Consider the following 23677-nt stretch of genomic DNA (forward strand, 5'->3'; position numbering starts at 1 on the left):
GAATCTACTCTAAGCAGAACCAAACCACAAGACAATGGAGGATATACAAGGAGAATAAGATGAAGAACAAGGAATTAAAGAGAATTCACCGAACAAAAAGATAGAGGAAGCAAAAGAACATCACCTAGATGAAGATGCTCTTGATACCACATGATGTAAGCTACATTGGAGCTTGTAGGCCTAGGATCTTCTTCATCAATGGATTCCTTTGCTTCTTGGAAGATGAATGGCAGCGGAATGAAGAAAGGAAGAGAGAGAGGAGACGCCACTTCAAGGAGAAGATGAGTCTAGAAGAAGCTCACTACCATAGGAGGCCATGGATAAGAGCTTGGAGGAAGAAGGAGATGAATGAAGGGAGAGGAAGAGAAGAGCACGAAATTTTGTGCTCTAAATGAGCTTCGAAATTTGAAGTTTAATATTCAAATGATCAAAGTTGAAAAAAATGCACACACATGACCTCTATTTATAGCCTAAGGGTCACAAAAATTGGAGGGAAATTTGAATTTCAATTCAAATTTCACTTGAATTTGAAATTGAATTTGTGGAGCCAAAATTTCACTAATTATGATTAGTGAATTTTAGTTATGGTTCAGCCCTCTAATCCAAGATCAATTCCAAGATTCTCCACTAAGTGTGCTTAGGTGTCATGAGGCATGTAAAGCATGAAGGACATGCACAAAGTGTGACTATATGATGTGGCAATGGGGTGTAGTAAGCAAATGCTCACCTCCCCCTCTAAAATTTAATTGGATTGGGCTTCTACCAATTCAATTAAATTTATTTCCAACCAGACACATCAAATATTCACTTAGTGCATGTGAAATTACAAAACTACCCCTAATACAAAAACTAGTCTAGGTGCCCTAAAATACAAGGGCTGAAAAATCCTATATTTCTAAGGTACCCTACCTACATTATGGAGCCCTAAATACAAGGCCCAAAAATAATGAAACCTTAATCTAATATTTACAAAGATAAGTGGGCTCGTACTTAGCCCATAGGCCCAAAATCTACCCTAAGACTCATAAGAACCCTAGGGTCTTGTCTTGCATCTCTGGCCCAATCTACTTGGAGTCTTCTATCCAATACCCTTGCGGGGTAGGATTGCATCACCCATCTAAAAACTAAGCTCACCTCCTTGAGAAGCTTCCTTGAGAAGCTAAAGCTTAGCTACACACACCCATCTAAAAACTAAGCTCACCTCCTTGACAAAATACATGAAAATACAAAAAAAAAAAAGTCCCTACTACAAAGACTACTCAAAATGCCCTGAAATACAAGGCTAAAATCCTATACTACTAGAATGGCCAAAATACAAGGCCCAAAAGAAGGAAAAACCTATTCTAATATTTACAAAAAAGAGTGGATCCAACCTTGACCCATGGGCTCAAAAATCTACCCTAAGGTTCATGAGAACCCTAGGGCATTCTTTAGTAGCTCTAGCCCAATCCTCTTGTAGTCTTCTATCCAATACCCTTGGGGGGTAGGATGGCATCACAATTATTCAAGTGCAGAGGCTCTAACTTCTAAGCTCAATTTGACCCTCAAAATGGCGGAATTGGCCAAAGCTTCTTTCTAACAAAATTGAAGATCTTTTCCTCAGCTTTCTAGGGAATACTCACACTTTCCATTTGTTGTTTTTTAGTGTCCTCTAGGCCCTGCACAAGGAAGATAGGTCAAGTAAGCAGAAAATCTGAAATTTAGCTACAATTCTCAATTAAGTTCAATCATTTGCGTTAGACCAAAACTGATTTAAGGTGAGAAAAATAAAGGTCAGATAAATTTCAATTGAGCTAAAAAGAATATAAAAATATTAAACTACAAATGCTCCATCAAATTCCTTTGATGAAGTTTAGATACATATTCCATGCTGGAGTAATACAACTTCGTCATCCTTAACATGTCTTCATAACTTTAAGCATTTTGAAGTTGATTTACTTCAGAAAGACTTATTCAAAATTGTGTTGTTGGTGTGTTAGTGGTCTATCCAAGGTCAGACTGAGTAGTGTTATTCAGTCCTTTGTTCTGATGCTTATCATTAGTGTTTCTCATGGACAGTTTCATCAATCAGCAATCTTGCATCTTCTTGTGCAGTTAGTTCTTACTTTCTGATGTGCCTTCAGTGATTGTGGCAACATATGGAAAGTGAAAAACTGTTAGACTTTAGTCTTTTGATATTGTTAAAGTGATTCATTTTGAGTCTTCCTGAATCATTCTGATGTTCAGAAAATTAGAGTCAAGGTCTGCATCATTCTAAGGTAAACTCTGGATAGTTTCATTTTGAAACAAGATGTTCTTCATGTAGGCTTTGATGAACCTTTTATGTAAGACCTTGTTATTCAGTATCTTGTCAAGGACTAAGTACTCAAAGGAATGCAAACTTCATCATTCTGATGGGCTTCAAGAATTCTTCTGAGTTCTCAACATTGTAGTTGTTCTCTGAACCTTTATGAGAATCATTCAAAGTACCTCAGAATGAAATAACATATATGTTTCTTAAGGGATAAACACTAAAACACTTAAGCTGAATGTTAGCCAACACTTAAACCCATCATCCTTTCAATTCGCATTGCTAATGGTTTGTCATAATTAAAACCAAGGACATGGATTCAATAACTACAACTTAGACTAGGAACACTTTCCTATATATGGAGATCTTGAAAATAAATAATAAACACCACAACATTATGTTCAAAACAAGTAGTTGAATGTGCCTCTTGAAGTTTTGAAACGACTTCCCCATTTGAGTGTTGTGTTGTCTAAGATAAAAATCTTGGATCTTAATTGTGCTTAGAAGGATCAACCCATTTGGCATTCTAAAATGGATGGTATTTTAATGCTTAAGGTTGTGTGCAAGTTTGTCTTTGAGCTTGGTCATAAGTTTATTTGGACTAAGCTAGTTTGGTCAAGGTCTATTCCTCCATCTCGTGGGTTTATTCTTTGGTGTATGATTCACAACAGGATGCCCATGGATGAAATCCTTTGGACCCATGGTTATGTTGTGGTTTCGATGTCTAGTTTGTGTGGTTCAGTAGAAGAAACTTCCTATCATTTGTTTCTTCGATGTAGCTTTGTTAACAATCTTTCGATGAGGCTTCAAAAATATTGTCAACATTAGTCTTGACAATGTTGAATCCACATCCCTGATTTTAATTATGACAAACCATTAGCAATGCAAATTGAAAGGGTGATGGAAGCAAGTGATGGCTAGCAATTTGGTTAAGTGTTTCAGTGATTATTACTTTTAGAAGTAGAGACGTTCTCTTATTCTGATGAGCTCAGAATGATGCTTAGAAAGGTTCAAAGAATTTTTGTCAGAGTTAAGAACTCAGAATAATTCTTGAAGCTCCTCGGAATGATGAGCATGCTTCCCTTTGAGTACTTAGTCTTTAGCAAAATATTGAGCAACAAGGCCTTATATAGAAGATTCATTAAAGACTACATGTAGAGCATCATAGTTCAGAATGAAGCCATGCAGAGTCATCATCAGAATGATGAAGATCAAGACTCAGAGTCTCATAACATTAAAATAGTTAGAAAGACTCATAATGCACCACTTAGACAAAATAACAAGACTGTTATCTAAACAATTCTTCACTTTGCCACAATCATTGTGGGAACCTCAAAAAGGAAGAATTGCATGTATCAAAAGATGCATAATTGTTGAAAGACAAAGTTGTCCATGAAAACACTAATGAGAAGCATTAGATTGAAGGACTGAAGAAAGTAACTCAGTCTAAACCATGGACAATAACACTAACACACCAGCAACTAGCTTTTACAAAAAAGTCTCTCTGAATTTGTCTAAACTTCATAATGCATGAATCTATGAAGAAGTGTTAAGAAGAGATGAAGTCACACTACATCAGAATGAAATACCAATTTGAACTTCATCAAGTATATTCAATACATCATGAACCTAGTTTCAACAAACATCAGAATGACTATTATGAAGGTTTTTCAAAATGCTCCTCAAAATGGTTCCTCATAATGGTTTTGACAGTTGTTACATCATGAGTACTGGAAAGACACCTACTTGCTCTAAAAGTGTGCCAATTGTGTGGAGCCCACTCTAATGGTGTGCTTGGGAGCTTTTTAAGGAAATTTTGAAAGATATGAAGAACCAAGTTGAAGCACTCCATTTCAACCACATCTTGAACAAAATCTTTGTGAGAAATTTGTGTTTTAGCACCAACCTTCTATGCAAGAGTGACCTACTTTTCTATTATGCCCAATAACTTGTCATAGTCTTAGTTAGAAGTGTGAAACCATATTCTTGAGTGGAATCCATGTTGTGAGGATAATTTTTTTTCTCTATGCAATAGAATCAAACCCATTTTCTATAAAACCCAAAAGTATCTAGTAAGAGTGAAATCCAATGGTGTAGTTGGTCTAGCAAATGCTAGGTTTTATGTCTAGTGGGGAACTAACAAGGTTGTGAAATCCAATGGTTGTGAACTAGTTGTGTTAGTGTAAATCTCATCTTCAAGGATGGAATTGGACGTAACCCAAGGTTAGGGTGAACCAATATAAAAATATTTGTGCACTCTTCATCTCTATCTCTTTCATTCTGCTTTGCATATATCTGAAATATGGTTTTAATTAAGAGCACTAAATTTGTTATTCTACAGCATAAACTACAACATGAACAATCTAGTTTTGATCAAAAGGTTCTTATTAAAATACCCATCTTTGAAATAAAAATGTTTATCTCTAAAAGAACTATTTTTTCATAATTGTTGCATTTTCATTCTAAGCAACTTGAATTTCTATAATGAGATGAGAACAATTTTTTAAGTTGTAGTTGTTCTTTTCGAATAATAACCATAAATCTTTTAGATTTTCAAAGGAACATAATTTTTTTTCAAAACCACTTATTCAACCCCCCTTCATGGTATTTTTGTCACTTCAGACAAAACCTCTTGCCTTTTGGTATTGATTTCATTGGGAAGTTCTGGTAGTAGTCAAGTAAAAGGATGTCCTTGTCTTCGTTTTGATTCAAGTTTTTTTGGGTCACTACGTGGTGTAGGAATAGTGTGCGATTTCATAATGTGTTCATTAAATTTCGTCAAGTTGTTTCTACGGTGATTTTAGTTGTTTCATTGACAAGTTTTTTTTATCTAAATCTAGGGCTCCTAAGGTTGTGGTCATTAGACAAGTAAATTAGTTCTCTCCAACTTTGGTGTTATTAAATGTAACACAAATGGGACATCAAGAGGTCATCCAGGCCATGTAGATAGCAATGGTATTTTTAGAGATAGTTCTGGTGGTTTTAAGGGTAGTTTTGCGGTTTACACTGATGTCAAAACAACCCTTCATGCTGAATTGCTTGTTGTTATGGAGGCTATTGAGATATATTTTAAAAAAGGTTGGTTGTGATTTTGGTTGGAGTGTGACTCCAAGTTACTTCCAAAGGCTTTTGGCAATGTCAACATTATTCCTTAGGAGTATAAAAGCAAATTGAAAAGTTGTATTAGCATAAGCTCTCAAATGCATTTTCAAGCTACTCATATCTTTAAGAAAGGGAATCAATGCACCGACAAATTAGCTAATCATGAAGTTCAACAAAGAAGAGATTTTATCTAGTGGGACTGATCGAGGCCGTACCCGAATCAAATAAACATTAAAATGCAGTAACTAGGAAGTGATCCTAGGTCATTTCCCAACGAGCAATGACTAACCAAATGTTCATAATATGCTTCGTTATAACAGTAACAGTAACGATTGGGGGGCGGTTTGTTTTGTGAATTAAAGAACAAGCGAACTGGAATACGAAATTAATAGTATTAAAAACGTGTTGTTTCCTCTGATTCAGAAGCCATTCTCTTGTCCTAGGTTATGAAGAATTTGTCCCTAATAGTTAACCACTTAATCCAATTCTATGTTAATTGACTAAGTGAAATTCAACTTAGGGTTGTCAATACGTGATTAGGCAACACATATACCAATTAACCCTTCGTTCATTAAGCATGAACGTAAGTTAAGCTCAGAGGCAATTAATCAAACACGAAGCGTGCATAGATTAACATTAACGAATGTGGGTTAATTGGTGAAGGGAAAACTGCCAAGAAGCTACATTATAAACAGAACCTCGAAGAGAGTTAAGCTTCGTCCTCAGAAGGAAACAACATCAGAAATTTAGCCTTCCATAATTTCAACAAAAGCAGAAAACGTAAATGAAACTAGAAGCAAAAACGTAAATGAAACTAAAGGCATAAAACATAAATGAAAGCAGAAGAAGGAACAAGAAACGAAATTGCAATAAGAAGCAGAAAATTGGAAAATGCCTTAACGTGAACAGTAATCCAAAGCTAAAAATGTAAAACCCTAAAACCCTATGCTCTGAATAATCGAAAATCCCCCTTACACGAATCCCAAGGTTGCTATTTATAAGGATCACTCAGAGTCACTAGGCCCTATTACATTATTCTTGCCCAAAATGAAATAAACAATGAACATCATAAAAATAAAATTGCAATCTCCTAATTAGAAATTAACTAAGGTAAACGTTGCTTTATTTTCCCTCTTTAAGTCCAAAAGCAAAATCCGGATTAAGCTCAATGCTTCATTAATTCCTGAAATTAGATTAAAAACATCAAATTAGCTGAATGAGCTCAAATAATAAAACTGTCTAATTAATTTGACAATTAAGACTAATCAGTAATTAAAATGGTGCACAAAGGTTTAAGAAATAGGAGAAAATAATGGCACATCAGGGACTCCCTTTCATAGTTTATTTTCTATTCTTTCTTTCACATTCATTATGGATTGCCATCTTTTTGCTTTAGTTGATATTTTTCATATGGGTTTTGGTATGATGTCCCCCCATGTTTTTATTTGTGAATTTGTTTGTTTTTCTTATTTTTTTTAATAAAAAGTGATGTGTTGCTAATGAATGATAGTTGGAGGAGTGCCAACATTGTTGGGATGTTTTCATTCTTTTGTAAGGCTTAGCATGTTGCAACCTTTATGTATAAAAAAAGCCAAGAGTAAAATAATAGATTCTCTTTAGATGATCTAATTTTTTAGAATTTACTAAGGTTCGCAGATAATCAATTATCCACTAAGATAATCGATTATTTGACCCTAAAGCAAAATGTGAGTTTGCATAGTTAATCGATTAAGTTAGAAATATTTTTTTTTTATTCTTATGATTCTCAGGTGATGACATGAACAAAATAATCATTTATATATCCTTATTAAATAATCAATTATTTTTGTTTGAGATTTATAAAAACAAAATTTTTAAAGACTCTTGTATGTGACCCTGATTTTTCTTATTACACTTAGAATTTTCATAGCTTTGTCACAGGATCATGATGAGATGTTGAAATAGCATAGGAAGTGCTTCATTTTCATATATTTCATAGGTTAGGTGAATTCTTTCCTATTATGTTACATTTAGGTTTCTTCTTGAGTGGGTGATCGAGGTCATACCCAAATCAAATAAACATTAAAAATGCAGTATCTAGGAAGTGATCCTAGGTCGTCTCCCAACGAGCAATGGTCAACCAACGTTCATAATAGATAGTGATAAAACAGTAACGAATTGGGGGGGGGTTGTTTGTTTTTGTAATTTAAACAGCAAGCAAATTTTTATTAGAAAATAATAGAATTAAAACATGTTGTTTCCCCTTGATTCACAAGCAAGTCTCTTATCCTAGGTTACGATGATTTATCCCTAACTAGTTCAACCACTTAATCCAACCCTAAATTAAATTACTAAGCGAAAATTAACATAAGGTTTTCATTATGTGATTAAGCAACACATACACCAATTAATCATGAACGAAACTGATCATTAAGCATGAACCTAAATTAAGCGCAGAGACAATTAATCAAGCACTAAGCATGCATGGATTAATGGAAACAAATACAGAGTAATTGGTGAAGAGGAAAAAACTTATCAGTATTCAATAGTAATAACAAAACCTCAAAGAAAGTTGTGCTTGATCCTCAAGAGAAAACAACGCTGGAGACTTAGCCTTCCATTAATCAGCAGAAAACGAAATTGTAGATTGAAGCAGAACATAGACCACAGACTCTTGCAACAGGTGCAAATTTATGATTCATGGCAAGCTGAGTTACTAGGTTGACCAAGGCATCAAGTTTTCCCTCAAGCTTTTTATTTTCAGTAGATGAAGATGAATTTGTGGCCACCTCATGGCCTCCTCTAAGGACAATAGCATCATTTCTTGCATTGAATTGTTGGGAGTTGGAAGCCATCTTCTCAATCAAATTCCTAGCCTCAGCAGGGGTCATATCACCAAGAGCTCCACCACTGGCAGCATCAATCATACTCCTCTCCATGTTGCTAAGTCCCTCATAGAAATATTGAAGAAGGAGTTGCTCAGAAATCTGGTGGTGAGGACAGCTTGCACACAATTTCTTGAATCTTTCCCAGTACTCATACAAGCTCTCTCCACTAAGTTGCCTGATGCCTGAAATGTCTTTTCTGATGGCAGTGGTCCTAGATGCAGGGAAGAATTTCTCCAAGAACACCCTCTTAAGGTCATCCCAACTGAAAATGGACCTGGGAGCAAGGTAGTATAGCCAATCTTTTGCCACTCCCTCCGGAGAATAAGTGTCGCAACCTACCCTTTTGCGGGCAAGCGAGGCGAGGCTCTCGGGTGCATCTTCCGAAGGAGGAAAATGCGCGAAGTCGCCACCAATGTTTACTTGTGGAAAACGTCGGAAAAACCGAAGGAAACCGGTCATGAAGAATATTCTAGATTCAGGAGTTGTATTTACGTTTGAGGAAGGTATTAGCACCTCTCACGTTTGTCCCAAAGGACAAAAGCCTTAATTTTAGAATTGTGTGAAATTGTGTATTTAAACCTTTTATTTCTTTTTTATTTTTGAGGTCAACAAAACCGGGGGCTCTTGCTCCTACATACCCTCCATCGAAAAGGAAATCAGACCTACATAGTTCTTTCTTAAGAATGAATCAAGCAATTCTTTTTACTCGGAAGGTGGTCCTTTTAAGGCGTTGGACCTTAAAATGATCCATTTTTACTTGGTGAGAAAAACTGAGGTATCGAACCTTAAAATCCTTTTTAGTAATTTTTGGCGGACGAGCTTGACTTTGCGAGTTGATTTTAGCCTTACTTTCAGTTTAGTTATTAGTCAATTCAATTAAGAAAGAGAAATCCCAAAGAGAAACGTCCGATTGATTTTTTTTTCTTTATTTTACTAAAAGATATTTTTCGGTTATTATATTATTATTTTACCTCTTTTTGGTTTCCAATGTGGTTACAGCACAACCGAACGGTCAGATTTCATTTTAACAGAAATTAACGGATATTACAAATCAAATGATCGGTGGAAATTTATTTTATTTTTTGATTAGGCGAGAAAATGACTTAAATAAATGACTGAAGCACGTCAAAAAGGGGTACGGAAAGTAAACAAAATGAAAATAAAAACACGCAAAACAAGTGGGGACCACCACGGGTACATAGAATGAATTGAAAAGTTCGATTTCGGAAACTTACCGGTTGAAAACCGAAGAACGACGAAGAACGAACGACGAACGGCGAAGAACGGTTAAAAATCATCGCGAAATCACCCACGAAAACGTTACGGAAGCACCCCGGCTTCGATTTTCTTCACGGACACAATTTTCCTCACTAATTTTAAGTGATTACGAAATGCCAAGAAGGTTGAACCCTTTCCTTCTTCACTCCTCCCTCTATTTATAGGAAAATAGGGGAGGAGCTTGCCACCCAGCTCGCTCAGGCGAGCTCAGCTCGCCCAGGCGAGCCAGGTTGCTTCCTCCAGAAGCAACCGCCTTCTGGAGGAAGAATCTGGAAGGCCCAAGTGGGCCTGATTGCTATTTGCACCTCCCCTTTTTTTACTAAATACACCCTCTTTGCTTTTTTTGGTGATTCTTTTTCCGTAACGTTACGAAACTTTACGAATTTCGTAACGACACTTGTTTTCTTTCTGTAAGGTTACGGAACCTTACGGATCATGTAATTATTGTCTTTTTTAGCTTTCGGAATGCTACGAAAACTCACGAATTGCGTAACAACACTTCCTTTTGATTTCCGGCATGTTACGGATTTTCACGGATTGCGTAACAATGCTTCCTTTTGATTTTCGGCATGTCTCGGAACTTCACGTATTGTGCAACAAAGGGTGCCAAGTACCTCGAAGCGGTCAACCAAAGGTTGCATGCCGTCAAACAATGGTACCTAGACGAAATTAGGGTATGCCAATAAGGAAAAGCCTTTAAAAAGATATGATCTTCTTGGACATCAGGAGGCTTCATGGTGGAACAAACAATATGGAACTCCTTAAGATGCTTATGAGAATCTTCACCTGTAAGACCATGAAACTTGGGCAGCAAATGTATTAGTCTTGTAACACCCTGATATATATATATATATATATATATATATATATATATATATATATATATATATATCAGTAATTATGTTTGATGTTTGATTATATTTGTTGTGTTATTTTATTCGTAATTATTTTCAAGGAGGTGAGTTTAGTTATTAGAAGGGTGTTAGTAGTTAAAGCGTTAGCTTCTCAAAGAAGCCTCTTGAGAAAACTTCTCAAAGAAGCCACGAGGAAGCTTCTTGAGGAAGCCTCTTAATGAAGCTTCTTGAGGAAGCCTCTTAATGAAGCTTCTTGAGGAAGCTACATGAAGCTGCCTCGGTAAAAACACTGCCCAGCCTTCGTTAACCGTTGGATCTTCTCGAAATTTGGTCCGCAGCTTCACAAGATACTTGTCCACAATCTGATCATTGTGATCTTTGAGAAGATGTCTAGAGTGTGTGTGAAGCTTCCGTTCCAGAGAGTATTTCTCATTTGAGCGTTTCAGCCTTTGCTTTCGTGTAGCTTAGGAAAAACGCCATTCCTTCTCCTTTCTTTCTTCCAAAGCCATTTCTAACGTCCCAAGCACTTTCTTCATCACCCATAGCCACCATTAGCCACCACAAACCGCCGTTGTTCTCCGTTGAAACCCTACACCGAGAGGAACCCTTCAACCAAAGCGGAATTTTCCAACTTGGCTCACAGTTTCGGTAGAGAACGAAATCCTAATCTGACCTTTCATTTTCCTTTGAGGTAACCATGATTCTATGTCTTTTCCTTGCTAGTTTCATCTTGTCTTTGCATCTTTTCTGACTTTGGAACCACCATTGCATGTTTTACGCTTCCTTTGTAAAACCCGAAATTCTCTCAGCTCTTTCATGTAGTGACGTGGGTGTTTGACCCAGAGCATTGTGGTTAGCTTTGTTTATGAAAATCCATATTAAGTCTCCTTCGTTTTGGCATGGTAGAGGCTTGCGTGGAACCGAAGAGCAGAGAAGAAAACGGAATCTTCAAGTGATGTGACGAGGAACCCGCAGGGTAGCTCACGATAGGTGAGGGGAGTTTATTATAAAATTTACCATTTTAACACCATAGCTAGGGTTAGGGAACCTAGCTATGAGGATATCTGCATGTCCCTGTTGTCATCATCAAAAAGGGGGAGATTGTAGAAGCAAGCTTCATGATGTTGAATCAAGATTGATTCAAGGAGTTTTGATGATAACAAAGATGATGACAAAAAGCCCAAGAGAATGAGTTCAAGATTAAATCAAGAATACTTCAAGAATCAAGAGGAAATTTGATTTCAAGATTCAAGAATCAAGTTTCAAGATTTATGTTTCAAGAATCAAGAATCAAGAATAATCAAGTTGAAGATTCAAGAATCAAGAAAAGGCTCAATCAAGATAAGTACAAAAAAGTTTTTCAAAATATTGAGTAGCACATGAAGTTTTCACAAAACCTTTTACCAAAGAGTTTTTACTCTCTGGTAATCGATTACCAGTTTACTGTAATCGATTACCTATAGCAAAGATTGTTTTCAAAAAGCTTTCAACTAAATTTACAATGTTCCAATTGATTTCAAAATGGTATAATCGATTACAATGATTTGGTAATCGATTACCAGTGTGTTTGAACGTTGAAATTCAGATTTAAATGTGAAGAGTCACATCCTTTCAGAAAAATGCTTTGTGTAATCGATTACAATGATTTGGTAATCGATTACCAGTGATAAGTTTTGAACAAAAATCAAAAGATGTAACTCTTCCAATGGTTTTCAATTTTTTCTAAAGGTTATAACTCTTCTAATGGTTTTCTTGACCAGACTTGAAGAGTCTATAAAAGCAAGACCTTAACTTGCATTTTACAGACAATTGATTACAATCTTTTACATCCTTTAAATCTCTTTGAACATCCTCTTGAATTTCTTCTTCTTCTTCCTTTGCAAAAGCTTTCTTAAGTTTTCTGGTTTTCCAAAAACCTTGAAAACAAAACTTATGCTATTCATCTTTTTAATTCCCTTCTTCCTTTGCCAAAATGAATTCACCAAGGACTAACCACCTGAATTCTTTTTGTGTCTCTCTTCTCCCTTTTCCAAAGGAACAAAGGACTAACCGCCTGAATTCTTTTGTGCCTCCCTTCTCCCTTGTCAAAGAATTCAAAACGACACAATCTGAGAATTCTTTTGATTCTTCCCTTTCCCATAAACAAAAGATTTCAAAGGACTAACCGCCTGAGAATTCTTTTGTTTCCCCATTCACAAAGTTTCAAAGGACTAACTGCCTGAGATCTTTGTCTTAACACATTGGAGGGTACATCCTTTGTGGTACAAGTAGAGGATACATCTACTTGGGTTGTTGTGACTGAGAACAAGAGAGGGTACATCTCTTGTGGATCAGTTCTAGTGGAGGGTACATCCACTAGGTTGTTCAAAGAGAACAAGGGAGGGTACATCCCTTGTGGATCTTTGCTTGTAAATGAATTTACAAGGTTGAAAAGAAATCTCAAGGACCACAGGTCGCTTGGGGACTGGATGTAGGCACGGGTTGTTGCCGAACCAGTATAAAACTCTTGTGTTTGTCTTCTTCTTCCCTACTCTTTTAATTTCCGCTGTGCACTTTAATTATTGTTTTTACTTTTGGTAATATTAAGAAGGATAGATTTTTATTTAGTAAATGTTCGTTAATAATTAATTCAACCCCCCCCCCTCTTAATTATTCCGAGGCCACTTGATCCAACAAGTGGTATCAGAGCAGGTATCTTGTAGAAAGTTTAACAACTTCAAGATTCATGGCCTCTTCAAATTCTTTGTTTCCTGAAGGAAATTCCATCCATAGGCCACCAATCTTCAATGGTGAGGGTTACCACTATTGGAAAACCCGTATGCAGATTTTCATTGAAGCCATAGATTTAAACATTTGGGAAGCAATAGAAATAGGACCATACATACCCACTACAGTAGTTGTAAGCACAAGCACCACAACACCACAACCTAGAGATAAATGGACAGAAGAAGATAGGAGAAGAATCCAGTATGATCTTAAAGCCAAAAATATTATTACTTCAGCCCTAGGAATAGATGAGTATTTTAGAGTGTCAAACTGCACAAATGCCAAGGAGATGTGGGATACTCTCCAACTTACACATGAAGGAACCACTGATGTAAAAAGATCTAGAGTAAATACACTTACACATGAATATGAATTGTTTAGGATGAACCCTAATGAAAACATTTATAGCATGCAGAAAAGATTTACACATATAGTTAACCATCTTGCCTCTTTAGGAAAAATCTTCCCTAATGAAGATTTAATTAATAAAGTTTTAAGATGCTTAAGTAGGGAATGACAGCCCAAGGTAACTGCTATTTCTAAAAGTAAAGATCTCTCTTCTATGTCTCTTGCTACTTTGTTTGGAAAATTGCAAGAACATGAAATGGAACTCCAACGTCTTAATCAAAATGAAGAAACCGACAAAAAGAAGAGAAGTATAGCACTTAAAGCCTCATCATCAATACAAGAAAAAAATGAAGAAGAAGATTCAGATGATGAAGAAGACTTCTCACTCTTTGTGAAGAAGTTCCAGAAATTTGTCAAGAGAAGAAGAAGAGAGAGACGTCAAAACTTTAACAATGGAAGAAGATCACAAGAAGACTCTCAAGTTCTTAGATGTTACAAATGCAACCAACTTGGCCACATCAAAGCAAATTGTCCTTCAAATGAAGAATGGCCTGAGAAAAGTGATAAGAAAAGGTATGATGAAAGAAGAACCAAGAAGGCCTACATTGCATGGGATGACAATGATTCATCCGATGGCTCAGAAAAGGAAATTAATCTTCTAACCAAGGATTATGAGAGTGATGAGAAAATTTCTCAAGAAGGTTAAAAAAAGAGCAAAAGTATGACTTTCATCTTCAAAAATCTAGACATCTTTAATCATGAAAAAGGTAACATCAAAACCATTCTCTTTTTGAAATTTTATTTAGGTTGATATTTCTCTTTCAATTAATTTGATTATGATGACTAACAAATTTTTATTTGTTTGACTTGATTAATTGAAATTGTGAGTATATGGTTAAATGGTCTTGATTGAGTTATTTTTTAAAAGCATGAAGTCTACTTTTAAGTATTTTGATAATGTCTATTATTATTATTCTTCAATACTTGTGTTGATTGTTTTGATATAATTTCATGTCTACATGATTTTTAATTATGCATGATTTTGAATATGTATTACTTGATTAAGATTCATTCATAATGTATTTTTAATATATATATTTTCTTTAAGAAAGTATTTTGATACTCATTCAAATCCCTTTTTCTCCTAAAAATCAATCAGCTTTTATCTTTTGGCTAAAATGCTCTCTGGTAATCGATTACCATAGTAGTGTAATCGATTATAGGCAGTTATTTTTTGCTAATATGCTCTCTGGTAATCGATTACCATATTAGTATAATCAATTACCACGCATCCCTGCACCTATATATACAAATTTCAAAATCAGAAATCTGCAACCTCTCTTATTTTCGAAAACCCTCGTTCCCTATTCTCTCTTCTGCCATATCTCACTCATTTCTTGTCCAAATCACTCCCCACAAAGCCCAAACTTCATATTTTTTCATTCTCTTTCATTTGAACTGATTGAAATTTCAAAAAATCTCTTCTAATGGCAGAACCATCAAAGAAGCGAAAGGGTTCTTCAAGTCGGAGTCAACGGCATTCCAAGACTCAGGAAACGCCGATTCCTTCCTCTATTCCCTCTGCCTCATTGTTTTCATCCGAAGAACAGTGGATACGGTACACAAATCTCTTTTCTTCTTGTTCTATTGTTGATCCAAAATTCATTGATATGGATTTCTTTTCAAATGAGAGTTTTGAATGCATTCAGGCATTTGAAAACTCCAATCTTATTCCTTTCATGTCTTTAAAATTTCCTTTTTACTCTGATTTAATCAAAGTCTTCTATTCAAACCTTGAAATCCAAGAAGGCACCTTAATTTCTGAAGTTTATGGGATTAAAATGGTCATTGACCAATCCCTATTCTCTGATTTAACCCATTTATCCAGTGAAGGTGTACCATTTGAAGGTACACTGATTGGTGATTGGAAATATGAATTTTTTGTGCATGATGCCCGTCGGTTGGTTTGCACCAACCAAGCAGATATGATCGAAAGGCTTCTTGCCGATTCATTGGCTTTTGAGAGTCGCATCCTTCATTACCTTATTGTTCGTATCTTGCTTCCAAGATCTTCAAACCTTGCACAGGTTTCTGAAGAAGATCTTATTGTTATGTGGGATTTTCATAAAGGTCGAAAAATTGATTGGGGCACACTTAGTCCGATATCGCATGCATAAGGCATTGCAATTAAATGCTCCATTGCCATATCCACATCTAGTCACCCTCTTCCTTCAACACTTTAGCATCCCTCTTGATTCTGAACCTTATGTTCCAATCAAGAGATCCTTTCTAATAGGCGTGGTTGTCATTGCATCCTTTGGTTATCAAAATGAGCATGATGGCTCTTGGGTGAAAAAGGGTGCTCGACCTATTGATGAAGAAGGACATGGTGGAGAAGATTCTTCTCTTCTTCAAAAGATTTTGGATAGGTTCGATGGTCTTCAAACCTTTGTTGGTGAAAGGTTTGATACTTTGGAATTACAAGTGGACATGCGCTTCAATGAGATGGAGTCAAGAATCACCAAGGTCGAAGAAGATGTTTCTTATATTCGTACAAGCTTTGATCTACCACCATCGCTGCCACCATCATCTAAGTTTTCTATTATTTTTAATATTACTAGTACTTTGTTTTCTAGTCGTGTATTTGGCTATATTATGACATTTTGGATAATTTAGTATTTCTTTATTTGCATGGTTTGATTGAACAATTATGAATTATGTTATATGACTATGTGGTTTTTATATTTGATCTATTCATGTTTCTTGCTTCATGATTGGTTTATATTCTTCAATGTATGTCTTGTGAATGATTAATAGTATATGATTGTCATATACTTGTTACGCACTTGGGCTTTTTGTTGATGCCAAAGGGGGAGAGAAATAGGAATTAAATCAAGAACTCACATAAGTAATTAACTTAATTTCAAGTGAAGCATAAATTAAAAAACAAAGGGGGAGAATGGAAAATTAAGTGAGTGATCGACTAGGAAAAAGTGTGTGTATGTGTTTCTTGATTTCAGAGTTGTCATCATCAAAAAGGGGGAGATTGTAGAAGCAAGCTTCATGATGTTGAATCAAGATTGATTCAAGGAGTTTTGATGATAACAAAGATGATGACAAAAAGCCCAAGAGAATGAGTTCAAGATTGAATCAAGAACACTTCAAGAATCAAGAGGAAATTTGATTTCAAGATTCAAGAATCAAGTTTCAAGATTTAAGTTTCAAGAATCAAGAATCAAGAATAATCAAGTTGAAGATTCAAGAATCAAGAAAAGACTCAATCAAGATAAGTACTAAAAAGTTTTTCAAAACATTGAGTAGCACATGAATTTTTCACAAAACCTTTTACGAAAGTGTTTTTACTCTCTTGTAATCGATTACTAGTTTATTGTAATCGATTACCAATAGCAAAGATTGTTTTCAAAAAGCTTTCAACTGAATTTACAACGTTTCAATTGATTTCAAAATGGTGTAATCAATTACAATGATTTGGTAATCGATTACCAGTGTGTTTGAACGTTGAAATTTAAATTTAAATGTGAAGAGTCACATCCTTTCACAAAAAAGCTTCGTGTAATCGATTACAATGATTTGGTAATCGATTACCAGTGATAAGTTTTGAACAAAAATCAAAAGATGTAACTCTTCCAATGGTTTTCATGTTTTTCTAAAGGTTATAACTCTTCTAATGGTTTTCTTGACCAGACATGAAGAGTCTATAAGAGCAAGTCCTTAACTTGCATTTTTAAGACAACTGATTACAATCTTTTACATCCTTTGAATCTCTTTGAACATCCTCTTGAATTTCTTCTTCTTCTTCCTTTGCCAAAAGCTTTCTAAAGTTTTCTGGTTTTCCAAACCTTGAAAACAAAAGTGTGCTATTCATCTTTTTCATTCCCTTCTCCCTTTGCCAAAAAGAATTCACCAAGGACTAACCGCCTGAATTCTTTTTGTGTCTCTCTTCTCCCTTTTCCAAAAGAACGAAGGACTAACCGCCTGAATTCTTTTGTGCCTCCCTTCTCCCTTATCAAAGAATTCAAAACGACACAGTCTGAGAATTCTTTTTATTCTTCCCTTTCCTATAAACAAAAGATTTCAAAGGACTAACCGCCTGAGAATTATTTTGTTTCCCCATTCACAAAGTTTCAAAGGACTAACCGCCTGAGAACTTTGTCTTAACACATTGGAGGGTACATCCTTTGTGGTACAAGTAGAGGGTACATCTACGTGGGTTGTTGTGACTGAGAACAAGAGATGGTACATCTCTTATGGATCAGTTCTAGTGGAGGATGCATCCACTAGGTTGTTCAAAGAGAACAAGGGAGGGTACATCCCTTGTGGATCTTTGCTTGTAAAGGAATTTACAATGTTGAAAAGAAATCTCAAGGACCGCAGGTCGCTTGGGGACTGGATGTAGGCACGGGTTATTGCCGAACCAGTATAAAACTCTTGTGTGTTTGTCTTCTTCTTCCCTACACTACAACAAATCTGTTAAATAATGGAGGTTATTTTGCAGAGGTTTTAGAAACCTCCTTAATTTATTAAAAACTACAAATTTTTGTGCTTAATTTTTGGAGGTTTATAACCTTTTCTAATTAAATATTATTTTTCCACTCTTTTCTCTTTAAAATAAAATAAATCATGTTTTTTCCCAGCAAAAAAAAATTCCCTCTCAAAAAAATCACAAAATCCCAATAGACCTAAAATTTCCTAGTTTTCTCTGAAGGTTACAAGAGGCCTGCTCTATCCCATTCACTTGATTATTTGAATTAGTTTGTATCAGATCTCCGATCCGTCTTTTCATACCATCTGTTTCTGCAAGTGAAGTACTCAAGGGAGCCTGACAATCCAACTAAGTGTAGGTTTCATTCACAGTTTTCTTTTTTACTTTTTGATATCGATACTTATTATTCGCTAAAATGACGGCATTTGTGGTCTCTTTCAATCTAAGGCCCCCATTTTTTTTCTTATCGTTTTTCATATGCAGCTTGCAAGGCTAGAGGCGCCGACCTTAGGGTTCATTTTAAGGTGAGTACTGTTTGTTGCTTTGGTTTTGGTTATTCTCTGTTTAATTATTTTTTGGAATAACGATCCCAATAATGTATAACCAATTGTGGATTACTCACATCAATGTTATAATTTCTTTTTGCATATACTTTGTTTCGTAACTCGAGTATGGTTTGATTGATTGTTAGAATCATAGATACATGAAAGTATGCCTAATAGATACCGCTTAATAGAAACACTTCAGGGACAGCATCCCCATTTGAATGGCTTTTTTGTTTGTTCTATTTTTAAGATTTTTTTTATTAGTTACTTAGATAACTTGTTCTGGGAAATCACAAATCCTGAAAAGAAAAAGACTATAGAGATTTTTTAGTAATCTCACCAGATTGACTTGAGAAAAAATATCTAAAAGTTGATTTTTTTTTCTGAAGCTAATCCAAATGAACTAATTGTCATCCTCTTCATTATATTTTCCCTTAACTGTATTAATTTTACTTGAGGTTGTCCCTTTTTCTCTAGTTTAATTTAATTTGGATTGTGTGGGAAAACCTTTTATAAAACAAAAATGAAGAGGAATAAACCTGATGAAAAAAGCAGGGGCATGTTTCCTGTGTGAGCAGGCCTCTCGTAACCTTCAGGGATATAATAACTTACAGAAAGCAAGCATGCAAAAAGTGAATACCTTACAGAAAATGGGTTTTCATAAAAGTGAATACCATCAAGAAGAAGGATTCTTGGGTTCTTCAAAATTGCCCTTACAATTGCAATTCTTTGCTTTTGCCCACCAGAAAGTTGAGTCCCATTCTGGCCTGCCATTGTCTCAAGGCCCTACAAACAGAATAAAACACACTAACTAACTTGATAAAAGAAAGAAACCTGAAGCAATAGTTGCTAACGTAAGGTAAGAGTTTGGATTTTGGAATTAAACACTTGAGGCAGCTTGTCAATGAACTTTTTAGCATTGGCAAGTTTTATTGCCTTTGTAACCTCCTCATTAGTTGCACCTTCTTTTCCATAGGCTATGTTTTCTCTGATACTAGTTGCAAATAGGACAGGTTCTTGACTAACGAGCCCAATTTGTTCTCTTATCCATCTAACTTGAAAATTCTTCAAATTCACACCATCTATGAGTACTTCTCCAGCACCAGGATCATAGAATCTTTCCAATAAACTGACCACAGTAGACTTTCCGCTTCCACTTTGGCCCACTAAAGCAGCAGTTGTGCCACTTGGAACATACAATGAGAATCCGGAAAAGATCTGAACATCAGGCCTTGTAGGGTATCTGAAGTGAACATTCTTGAGTTCAATATATCCCTTTATGTCTTCCAAGACAACACCATTTGTGTCATAAGCATCAATTTTTGGCTTTCGTGCAATTGTCTCAAACATCTTATAAATTGTTGCTTGGCCTGCTGCAAATGCATTTAGGCTTGGGGATGTTTGACCAAGTGACCTATGAATGTTAGAAAGATTAATCAAGTTACAGTACTTCATTAGAAACGTTAGACAAAGTGGTTAATTTGCTTTTTCTTTTTTGGCTATTAAGGTCATATATATATATATATATATATATATATATATATATATATATATATATATATATATATAATACTAACTTGTCGTATATAATACTAACTTAATTTCCTTTTTTTTAAAGCTTGTAGCTGAAGTTCTTGAGAGGTGCTGAAATTGGTTAGGCAATAGCAAAAGACACATTCCCCTGCCTTCATTTACTGGAAGTTCAAAGGTACTTCATCTCTCTCTTATTTTGATTAAACATTGTAATCTTTATTTTTATGTGTTTACAACGTACATTACATTTTCATGATAGTATTTTTATGTTACGACCTCTACTAGTTAGCTAACAAGTGTAATTTATTATAATTTTTTGTAATTCATTTTTTTTGTTGGTTCCATTGGTTTTTATTCTAAATACCTATTCTTATTTTATAACATATATGGTAGTAGTTGTAACATAAAAGTTGGTATTGAATCTTAGATTATGCTTCTTCCCCCACCAATTATTCTTTTTAGTTAGAAAAAATATTATAGTTTTTCTTCTTAATTTATATTATAATTTTGTGGGGGAATTACTTTTTTTTAATACAAATTATACTATGTTATATTATCATAGTGTGATAAATTATTTTAATAAAATTGTTTAGGTATCTTTTGTAATGGATAAGTCATGGATTTCAAAGGCCCGAAACTCAATTGATTACTCCATTGGTTTGAGTAAATTCTTAGATTTTGCTTTTAAGAATGGAGCTGTAGGAGAAACGATTCGGTGTCCATGTCCAAAATGTGGATTTATGAAATGGCAAACTAGAGACATAGTTGAAGATCACTTGCTATATAAACCATTTCCTCAAAACTATGTTATATGGGATCTTCATGGTGAAAAGCAAGCATTAGAATCTTCTCAAGTGGAAGATGTTTTCCAAGATAGTGGTGTTCAACCTCAAAACCCAATGGAAATGATGATCAATGACGCATTTGAACAATATAGGCAACATGACCCTAATGTAGGTGCATCACAACCATTAAATGAAGATGAAATAGTAAATGATGAACCAAGAGAAGATCATAATGGCTTTTATGAGCTTCTAAACGATGGGAGCCAAACATTGTATGAAGGAAGCAAGTACACAAAACTAGAATTTATAATCAAATTATATCATATAAAAGTTTTGTGTGGATTAAGCGATAAGGCAATGACTATATGTATTGTGATGAATGATATTGTTGTGTTTGTTAGATTTATGCTGTTTGAAGACCTGTGAGTGTGAATCTCAGGCATGAATATATATATATATATGTGTGTGTGTGTGTGTGTGTGTGTGTGTGTGTGTGTGTGTGTGTGTGTGTGTGTGTGTGTGTGTGTGTGTGTGTGTGTGTGAAATGCGATTTGTTGTTGATATCGCTATTGAGGATTTTTAATTGATATGTGATGATAATGATAATTATGATGATATTTATTTGAGATGACATTGTTAATAAAGACCATGTCAACATGATTGTTATTATTGATGAATATGTGAATATGAAATGAGGTTGTTGTTGTTGTTGATAACGTCATTGAGACGAGATGATATTTATGTTGAGAATGACATGGAAATGGAATGCTGATTGATGTTGGAAATGCATTGGCATGTGCATGTTGTGTATGTTCGTGGGGGGCACTGTGCACTGACCTTCCAGGATCTTTGGCACTAGCTTTTGGCCATGATCATACGTCGTATGGAGTGTATGTCATGGGGGGTAGAGTGCACTGACCTTGTCGGATGGCCCAGACGTGGGTAACTAGCGTGGTTAGAGAATCTAAGCATTTCTGAGGAGATGCTTAGGCGCTTTAATTGGTCCATGGTCTTTGGCACTTACTTTTGGCCGTGATCATAGCTCATATGACACATGAAATAAAGTAACTGTGGCCAAGTGTACTTTGTACTAAGGGGGCTTGTCACCTGGTAGGGAACACCTTTGGGCTCCCAGGCTGATCACCTATGGGAAGGGGGCTGTTACGCGCACAATCGGGTGGTGCTAACGAACTCAGCACAGTTCCCTAAGTGAGAGTGTCGTGTAGACACACTTAGGCTATTTCCTGAGGTTTGGTTATTGTTGGTACATACCACATTGCATCTGAGTGGTTAAGTTAGGTGCATGCATCATTCTATGCAGTCTTGATTGGGTCCATGGATGAATGATGAGTAATTGTTGGATGTGGATGATGAATATTTGTTGGATATGAGTGTTGAATAATGAATGTTGTGTGTGCTCATCATGTTTTCCTATGTTCCTTGCTAATTGTGGTTATTTGGAATTGGTATTGGTTCTTTTTATAATGAACTCACCCTTGCAATTTTGTATCGTGTGGTTGATACCTGTGATGATCACGAACATTGTTCGTGGGAGCAGAATAACAACAACAGAGTGCAAGAAGTAAGATTCTGGTGAGGAGCCGCTGAGCCGACGTGATGACGTTGGTGTTATTTTGGGAGAGAGTTGTGTTTTGTAATCAACTCCTCCGTAGTTGGTTTTTAAGTTTTATTTTGTTGAGTTAAAGATGTAAAACTGGGATTTTAATTATACCTATGAACAGATTTAATTTTCGTTTATGTGTACGACATGTATCAAGTTACTGTTTCTATATAATTATGTATATTCACTTAATTAATGACGTATTGTTGGATGAATGTATGTTAGGACAGAAAAAAAAAATTCTTCTATTTTCATAAGTAAATTAAGGGAGTTCTTTTTATAAAAATTAAAATTTAGCGCACTTTAGAGTGTTGATATCGTAGTGACGAGGCGGATCGTTACAAGTCCAGTCTAGAGAACATATGGAACACCCTCATCAGGATATTGAATGCACAAGCTTTCATAAGTGAAATCAGGTGCAGCCATCTCCGTAAGAGTCCTCTCACGAGGTGGAGGTTGAGCCATGTTCTCAGTATGAAAATTAGTAGTTGAATGCTCAAAATCAGAATATTCAGAATCACCAGCAACAGAATACTCAGAATGCTCACAATGCACAGAATGATCAGGATGCACACTATGCCTAACTAATCTATGAAAGGTTCTATCTATTTTAGGATCAAAGGGTTGTAAATCACTTGGATTGCCCCTAGTCATGCACTATATGCAGCAAATAATGTGTTCTCAAACAAGCACCAGAAGAGGGTTAAAACTACAACTATAGTCAAATGATATCCAAATGAGTTGAAATTTTGTGAGCAACACCCTAAAATCATCAAAAGATAGCACAAAAAATTTCAAACAAAAATTCAAAGTCTAACTATGAAAACTACTTAAGCAAAGTTTAGAAAAATAGGACAATAATACTTGAAAAATAAATAAATAAAAACTTAGTAAACAACTCATTTTTCGAGTTTGGGAGACCCCAACCAGCTAAAGCGGGTTGCCACAATATGGGAAATTTTTTTCTACCCAAAATGCATATATAATAATAGTCATTCTGATACCCGGAACAAAAGTTATGGTCGTTTTAAGTTTTGCTAAAAACAAGTTCCCAAAATTTTTGTCTCTCTCAAATTCAACCACACCAAGTGCTCCTGGTATTTTTCACACAAAACAAAAATTGCTAATTAAATTGCAAAATCAGTCGCTAATCACTGTTCACAGCAAAACACCAACTGAATCAG

The 23677-nt window shown here is 35.4% G+C and overlaps 1 protein-coding gene, 1 long non-coding RNA gene, 1 other non-coding gene and 1 pseudogene across 3 annotated transcripts; 3 read left to right on the top strand and 1 right to left on the bottom strand.

Annotated features, from left to right (window-relative positions):
• Positions 1 to 8356: 8356 nt before the first annotated feature.
• On the top strand, positions 8357 to 8463 carry LOC114372738. The gene has a single exon (XR_003658305.1). It is a non-coding gene; the product is annotated as a small nucleolar RNA R71 (small nucleolar RNA).
• Positions 8464 to 18249: 9786 nt separating this feature from the next.
• Positions 18250 to 18532, top strand: LOC114371213. Its single transcript, XR_003658031.1, has 2 exons — positions 18250 to 18363; positions 18493 to 18532. It is a non-coding gene; the product is annotated as an uncharacterized LOC114371213 (long non-coding RNA).
• A 532-nt stretch (positions 18533 to 19064) lies between these two features.
• Positions 19065 to 19904, bottom strand: LOC114371516 (ABC transporter B family member 7-like). The gene is made up of 3 exons (XM_028328932.1): positions 19443 to 19904; positions 19229 to 19340; positions 19065 to 19144 (listed from the first exon to the last, which is right to left on the bottom strand). Exons 1-3 carry the CDS (start codon positions 19902 to 19904, stop codon positions 19065 to 19067), a joined length of 654 nt encoding a protein of 217 aa, XP_028184733.1.
• LOC114372762 lies at positions 19100 to 19189 on the top strand (annotated as a pseudogene).
• Positions 19905 to 23677: the final 3773 nt, after the last annotated feature.

Source organism: Glycine soja, chromosome 10 (genome assembly GCF_004193775.1).
Source record: "Glycine soja cultivar W05 chromosome 10, ASM419377v2, whole genome shotgun sequence".
In the NCBI taxonomy this organism is placed as follows: domain Eukaryota; kingdom Viridiplantae; phylum Streptophyta; class Magnoliopsida; order Fabales; family Fabaceae; genus Glycine; species Glycine soja.